A 7,805-nucleotide genomic window follows, 5' to 3' on the forward strand; every position below is an offset into this window, starting at 1 on the left:
AACTTGAACTCTTTATTCTCACTGTAATCAGATCAGTGCGGGATCAGAGCGCGTGCACGCGGCCGGCGCGCGGGTAACCGGAGCGTGTGTGTGTGTGTGCGCGCTACCGGAGAGGAAACTCGTGGCAGTGGGAGTGGGGTCGGTGTTGGGGGATTGATGGGGGGTGAATCAGGGGCTCGTTTCTCTTCTCTTCTTTTGTTTGGTGTAGATGTTGCACCAGCGGAGTGGGTTCGATCCCAGCATGCACCGCGGCTCACTGCAAATCAGCTGTTCTGAGGTTTGAACACATTTATAATCACTAAAGTAAAAGATTGATTATTATTATTATATGTACTGTTACTATGGTTACGTGATTAAACTCAGGTGATGAAATTCTGTTGATTTATGATCGGTGTGATTAAAGGGGCACAAACTTTTGCTCGCGCTCCGTTTCTCTTTGATCTCGGTTCCGTTACACAATTCTACATTAGAATTAACTCGGTGTGTAGAATTTAGTTCTGAATTTATGTTCACCTAGAAAATCAGGGGTTCACAAACTTTTACACAAGTCTGTATGTGTGAATAATCAGTTCTGATAAATGTTTATTTATTTATTTATTTAATCTTTTCTGTATGTAGATGTTTATTAGTTGTTAATACATGTTTAATAAATGAGTGTGTGTGTGTGTGTGTGTGTGTGTGTGTGTGTGTGAGAGAGGTTTATTGTGCTGAATTGTTCAGAAGTTTTGGGACAGTTTAGAAGAAGTGGTTAAGATATTGAACTAGTAATCAGAAGGTCGCTGGTTCAAGCCCCACCACTCTCAAGTTGCCACTGTTGGGCCCCTGAGCGAGGCCCTTAACCCTCAGTTGCTTGAATTGTGTTCAGTCATAATTTTAAGTCGCTTTGGATAAAGGCGAACACTAAATACTGTAAATGTAATTTTATTCTATAACAGAGACGCTGTGATTATTTACTCAGCGTGATTTTACTGATCTGATCTGTTCAGTTTATTTACCTTAAAATTAAATCCTAAATCTTTATTATGATTCACTAAAAAGAGTCGAATCACGAACAGAATCAGTGTTTGCACCAGAGGCTAATATCTAATAAAGTTCCTGTGTAGAGTGTGTGTGTGTGTGTGTGTGTGTGAGTGTGTGTGTGAGTGTGTGTGTGTGTGTGTGTGTGACATTAGAAGAGTGTGTTTAGTGGGTAAACGTTGTCCTTTCTGTTCACACACTGATTAGAACCCTAGAAAGTTATTATAATAATTATTACACAGTGGATTGGGACGCAGCCTCACGGCTCTTATTTCATATTTACTGCTTTTATCAGACGCTTCGATCTAAAGTTACTTACAATCATGACCGAGTTCAATTCAAGCAATTAAGCGTCGGCAGTGATGGGGATTGAACCAACAACCTTCTGATCACTAGTCCAGTACAGTAAACCCAGTGTGAAGACTGGATTAGCGTTACTGGGAGGGTTGAGTCTGTGATAGTTTCCACAGTTTAGTGCTGCAGGTTACTGGATTACTGGGTAAGTCCTGGTTACTGTTGGTGCTGGTTTTGGCATGTTTCACCAAAACCTTACAGTGTTTATGTTCTCCAGTAACCCACCAACTCCCAAAACCAGTTCCTTACCAGTAGGTGGCTTGGCTTCTCTGAGGTGTGACTGAGTGAATAGGTGAGCGTGCACTGGCGGATTGTGTTCTCTCCTAGCGTTAGCTTTCACACAGCCGTTAGCTTTAGCCTTTAGCAGTTTAGCATGTGCTGACTGAGGCCCTGGAGACAGTGAGAGGACGAACCCACAGGAGCCGGAACAGCCCACAGACAGAACTCAATAACAGGAAGGAGACGCTCACTGCTACAACACAGGAACGCCGGCCGGGCCCCCGGATACCAGAACAAAAGAACATCAACATAAAGGTCCTGAGAGCCAATCAGATCAGACCTGAACCTCAAAACGGCATGTAGGACAAACGACCAGGGGACCGACGATTAGGGGACCGACGATCAGGGGACCGACGATCAGGGGACCGGAACTTCAGCCCTGCTGGTGTTACAGTTTCCTCCAGGTACTTCACCTACAGTGTATCACAAAAGTGAGTACACCCCTCACATTTCTGCAGATATTTAAGTATATCTTTTCATGGGACAACACTGACAAAATGACACTTTGACACAATGAAAAGTAGTCTGTGTGCAGCTTATATAACAGTGTAAATTTATTCTTGCCTCAAAATAACTCAATATACAGCCATTAATGTCTAAACCACTGGCAACAAAAGTGAGTACACCCCTTAGTGAAAGTTCCTGAAGTGTCAATATTTTGTGTGGCCACCATTATTTCCCAGAACTGCCTTAACTCTCCTGGGCATGGAGTTTACCAGAGCTTCACAGGTTGCCACTGGAATGCTTTTACACTCCTCCATGACGACATCACGGAGCTGGCGGATATTCGAGACTTTGCGCTCCTCCACCTTCCGCTTGAGGATGCCCCAAAGATGTTCTATTGGGTTTAGGTCTGGAGACATGCTTGGCCAGTCCATCACCTTTACCCTCAGCCTCTTCAATAAAGCAGTGGTCGTCTTAGAGGTGTGTTTGGGGTCATTATCATGCTGGAACACTGCCCTGCGACCCAGTTTCCGGAGGGAGGGGATCATGCTCTGCTTCAGTATTTCACAGTACATATTGGAGTTCATGTGTCCCTCAATGAAATGTAACTCCCCAACACCTGCTGCACTCATGCAGCCCCAGACCATGGCATTCCCACCACCATGCTTGACTGTAGGCATGACACACTTATCTTTGTACTCCTCACCTGATTGCCGCCACACATGCTTGAGACCATCTGAACCAAATAAATTAATCTTGGTCTCATCAGACCATAGGACATGGTTCCAGTAATCCATGTCCTTTGTTGACATGTCTTCAGCAAACTGTTTGCGGGCTTTTTTGTGTAGAGACTTCAGAAGAGGCTTCCTTCTGGGGTGACAGCCATGCAGACCAATTTGATGTAGTGTGCGGCGTATGGTCTGAGCACTGACAGGCTGACCCCCCACCTTTTCAATCTCTGCAGCAACGCTGACAGCACTCCTGCGCCTATCTTTCAAAGACAGCAGTTGGATGTGACGCTGAGCACGTGCACTCAGCTTCTTTGGACGACCAACGCGAGGTCTGTTCTGAGTGGACCCTGCTCTTTTAAAACGCTGGATGATCTTGGCCACTGTGCTGCAGCTCAGTTTCAGGGTGTTGGCAATCTTCTTGTAACCTTGGCCATCTTCATGTAGTGCAACAATTCGTCTTTTAAGATCCTCAGAGAGTTCTTTGCCATGAGGTGCCATGTTGGAACTTTCAGTGACCAGTATGAGAGAGTGTGAGAGCTGTACTACTAAATTGAACACACCTGCTCCCTATGCACACCTGAGACCTAGTAACACTAACAAATCACATGACATTTTGGAGGGAAAATGACAAGCAGTGCTCAATTTGGACATTTAGGGGTGTAGTCTCTTAGGGGTGTACTCACTTTTGTTGCAGGTGGTTTAGACATTAATGGCTGTATTTTGAGTTATTTTGAGGGAAGAATAAATTTACACTGTTATATAAGCTGCACACAGACTACTTTTCATTGTGTCAAAGTGTCATTTTGTCAGTGTTGTCCCATGAAAAGATATACTTAAATATCTGCAGAAATGTGAGGGGTGTACTCACTTTTGTGATACACTGTACCTCACAAACTCATGCAGATGGTGGATTGGCTGCTCTAAATGACCCTCAGATCTCAGTCAGTGAGTGGGTGTGACAGATCAGTGCCTGGTCCAGGTGGTTTTCCTGGTGGTGCTGGACCCACCATGACCCTGACCAGGATGAATCAGTAGGATCCTGCTCAGGTTGATTCCACACGATGACGTGAACTGAATACCTGCTGATGATCTGAAGTCCGCCAGACGGAACTGATAAAGCGTTTCCACACACGGCAGAGAGAAGGTGGGTCTGAGACCCAGACCAGGCTACAGCGGTCCTCAGATCCGACTCCAGATGAGCAGCAGGACACAAACACTGAATTACAGAAATAATCAGGAAGAGGAAATAACCCCCCACTCAGGCTGGGGGGGGTTACAGGGGGGGAGGGGGGTGTATCAGGGATGACCTGAATGCTGCCTGCTGGTGTTTTCTTAACCGTTGGTAACCTCACTGTGTATGTGTGTGTGTGTGTGTGTGCAGGAGTGTGTGTGTGTGTGCAGGAGTGTGTGTGTGTGCAGGAGTGTGTGTGTGTGTGTGTGTGCAGGAGTGTGTGTGTGTGTGTGTGTGCGGGAGTGTGTGTGTGTGTGTGTGCAGGAGTGTGTGTGTGTGCAGGAGTGTGTGTGTGTGTGTGTGTGTGTGCAAGAGTGTGTGTGTGTGCAGGAGTTTGTGTGTGTGTGCAGGAGTGTGTGTGTGCGTGTGTGTGCAGGAGTGTGTGTGTGTGTGTGTGTGGGAGTGTGTGTGTGTGTGTGTGTGCAGGAGTGTGTGTGTGTGTGTGTGTGTGTGGGAGTGTGTGTGCAGGAGTGTGTGTGTGTGTGTGTGTGTGTGTGCAAGAGTGTGTGTGCAGGAGTGTGTGTGTGTGTGTGTGTGTGTGTGCAAGAGTGTGTGTGTGTGCAGGAGTGTGTGTGTGTGTGCAGGAGTGTGTGTGTGCGTGTGTGTGTGTGTGTGTGTGTGCAGGAGTGTGTGTGTGTGTGTGTGTGTGGGAGTGTGTGTGCAGGAGTGTGTTTCCCATTGTCCTAGTTTTTTTGTGATGGATCTGCTGGGTTTTCCCCACATCTGGATTCTCTCTCTAACACACACACACACACACACACACACACACTTTCTGTGTTTAGTTCAGTGTGTTACTGGTTTGTAAAAAAAAATCAGTTCAATCATCAACTGACGTCTTTAAGTTTCTGCCACAGCATCAGAGCCCTGAGTTCAGCCCCACTCACCAGCTCTGGGATGAACCGGAACACAGACTGATCAATCAGCGCCCAGCCACAATACTGAACGGGCACAAATTCCCACACACAGACACACGTTAAAGTCCTGCGTTATCACACACAGACGTCGCTCTGTTTTAATAGTGTTTGTTTTTAAAATGAGACGTCTAACAAACTCAGTCAGGCGTCCACATACTTTTGGTCCTGTAGTTCACATTTACATTTTACATTTTCACATGTACTAACCCTCTTAGTTTATGAGTTTAGGATTTTTAAGAGTTAGTTGGTTTTCTGAAAATCTGCTGGATCAGAAGTTTATGGACGGATCTAAAAGATCTGATTGGTTTTGTGTTTGACCAGAAGCTGAACTTTACTCTGTGTGTGTGTGTGTGTGTGTGTGTGTGTGTGTGTGTGTGTGTGTGTGTGTGTAGGACAGACAGGTGGGCGTGGCCTCGTTCCTTCAGTAGGATGTAGGAACAGAACCGAAGAGAGACGGTCAGGATATCGACAGGACTGCTGGGATTTCAGACGCGTCCCAGAGTGGCTGGTTCACTCTTTGTTTTGGACCTGCTCAGCGTTTCCTCCAGACTCCGCCCACTGTTTGTTCTCTGACATCATCACCACCATGTGTCATGTGATCGTGACGTGCCGCTCCATGCTCTGGACGCTCCTCAGCATCGCGGCGGCGTTCAGCGAGCTCATCGCCTTCCTGAGCACCGATTGGCTGGTGGGATTCCCGCGCGTCCCTGACTCCGCCCCGGAGGTGTCGGACGAGGCGTACCGCCCCACACTGGGACTGTTCGGGCGCTGCGTTTATGTGGGCAGGGTGATGTGCGGCCCGTACGCGCTGAGTTTCGGTGAGATAGCGAGCGGCTTCTGGCAGGCGGCGGCCATCTTCCTGGCGGCGGGAATCGTGCTGCTGAGCGCCGTGGCTCTGACGTCCATCTTCAGCATCTGCGTCCAGAGCATCATGAGGAAGAGCATCTTCAACGTGTGTGGTCTACTGCAGGCCATCGCAGGTACACACACACACACACACACACTCACACACAGGTACACACACACACACACTCACACACACACACACACACACACACACACACACTCACACACAGGTACACACACACACACTCACACACACACATACTCACACACAGGTACACACTCACACACACACACACTCACACACAGGTACACACACACACACTCACACACACACATACTCACACACAGGTACACACTCACACACACACACACTCACACACACACAGGTACACACACTCACACACAGGTACACACACACACCCACACACACACAGACGTACACACACACACACCCCTCCTCAGAGAGTGGGGATACACTCTGATGATCTCATACAGGTCAGAGGTCAAACCCAAAACATTCTCTCTCCATGGAGACACGGAGCATGTGCAAATACTTTCACTGATGTGTCATCATTCAGCTACAGTGTGTGTGTGTGTGTGTGTGAGAGAGAGAGAGAGAGAGAGTGTGTGTGTGTGTGTGTGTGTGAGAGAGAGAGAGAGAGAGTGTGTGTGTGTGTGTGTGTGAGAGAGAGTGTGTGTGTGTGTGTGTGAGAGAGTGTGTGTGTGTGAGAGCGAGAGTGTGTGTGTGTGTGAGAGAGAGAGTGTGTGTGTGTGAGTGAATGTGTGTGTGAGAGAGAGAGTATGTGAGAGAGTGTGTGTGTGAGTGTGTGGGAAGCTGAACTGTATTTCAGGAGAATGTTCCTCAGAGACTTAAACTTTGTGGTTGTGTATGTGGGTGTGGCAGGTGTGTGGGTGTGGTTGTGTATGTGGGTGTGGCAGGTGTGTGGGTGTGGTTGTGTATGTGGGTGTGGCAGGTGTGTGGGTGTGGTTGTTTAGGTGGGTGTGGCAGGTGTGTGGGTGTGGTTGTGTATGTGGGTGTGGTTGTGTAGGTGGGTGTGACAGGTATGTGGGTGTGGTTGTGTATGTGGGTGTGGCAGGTGTGTGGGTGTGGTTGTGTAGATGGGTGTGGCAGGTGTGTGGGTGTGGTTGTGTAGGTGGGTGTGACAGGTGTGTGGTTGTGTGTGTGGGTGTGGCAGGTGTGTGGGTGTGGTTGTGTATGTGGGTGTGGCAGGTGTGTGGGTGTGGTTGTGTATGTGGGGGTGACAGGTGTGTGGGTGTGGTTGTGTAGGTGGGTGTGGCAGGTGTGTGGGTGTGGTTGTGTATGTGGGTGTGGCAGGTGTGTGGGTGTGGTTGTGTAGGTGGGTGTGGCAGGTGTGTGGGTGTGGTTGTGTAGGTGGGTGTGACAGGTGTGTGGTTGTGTGTGTGGGTGTGGCAGGTGTGTGGGTGTGGTTGTGTATGTGGGTGTGGCAGGTGTGTGGGTGTGGTTGTGTATGTGGGGGTGACAGGTGTGTGGGTGTGGTTGTTTAGGTGGGTGTGGCAGGTGTGTGGGTGTGGTTGTGTATGTGGGTGTGGTTGTGTAGGTGGGTGTGACAGGTATGTGGGTGTGGTTGTGTATGTGGGTGTGGCAGGTGTGTGGGTGTGGTTGTGTAGGTGGGTGTGACAGGTGTGTGGTTGTGTGTGTGGGTGTGGCAGGTGTGTGGGTGTGGTTGTGTATGTGGGTGTGGCAGGTGTGTGGGTGTGGTTGTGTATGTGGGGGTGACAGGTGTGTGGGTGTGGTTGTGTAGGTGGGTGTGGCAGGTGTGTGGGTGTGGTTGTGTATGTGGGTGTGGTTGTGTAGGTGGGTGTGACAGGTATGTGGGTGTGGCAGGTGTGTGGGTGTGGTTGTGTAGGTGGGTGTGGCAGGTGTGTGGGTGTGGTTGTGTAGGTGGGTGTGACAGGTGTGTGGTTGTGTGTGTGGGTTGGGCAGGTGTGTGGGTGTGGTTGTGTATG

The 7,805-nt window shown here is 48.8% G+C and overlaps 1 protein-coding gene across 1 annotated transcript in view; it reads left to right on the top strand.

Annotated features, from left to right (window-relative positions):
* The first annotated feature begins 235 nt into the window (after positions 1–235).
* lhfpl2a (LHFPL tetraspan subfamily member 2a) overlaps positions 236–7,805 on the top strand; it is a 17,927-nt gene continuing 10,357 nt past the window's right edge. Inside the window, exons 1-2 of the mRNA XM_063011750.1 lie at positions 236–277; positions 5,363–5,950. Of these exons, the coding sequence (XP_062867820.1) occupies positions 5,557–5,950 (394 nt within the window). The 5' untranslated portion in view covers positions 236–277; positions 5,363–5,556. The remainder of the gene's footprint in view (positions 278–5,362; positions 5,951–7,805) is intronic.

Source organism: Trichomycterus rosablanca, chromosome 16, assembly GCF_030014385.1.
Source record: "Trichomycterus rosablanca isolate fTriRos1 chromosome 16, fTriRos1.hap1, whole genome shotgun sequence".
Taxonomy (NCBI): Eukaryota; Metazoa; Chordata; class Actinopteri; order Siluriformes; family Trichomycteridae; genus Trichomycterus; species Trichomycterus rosablanca.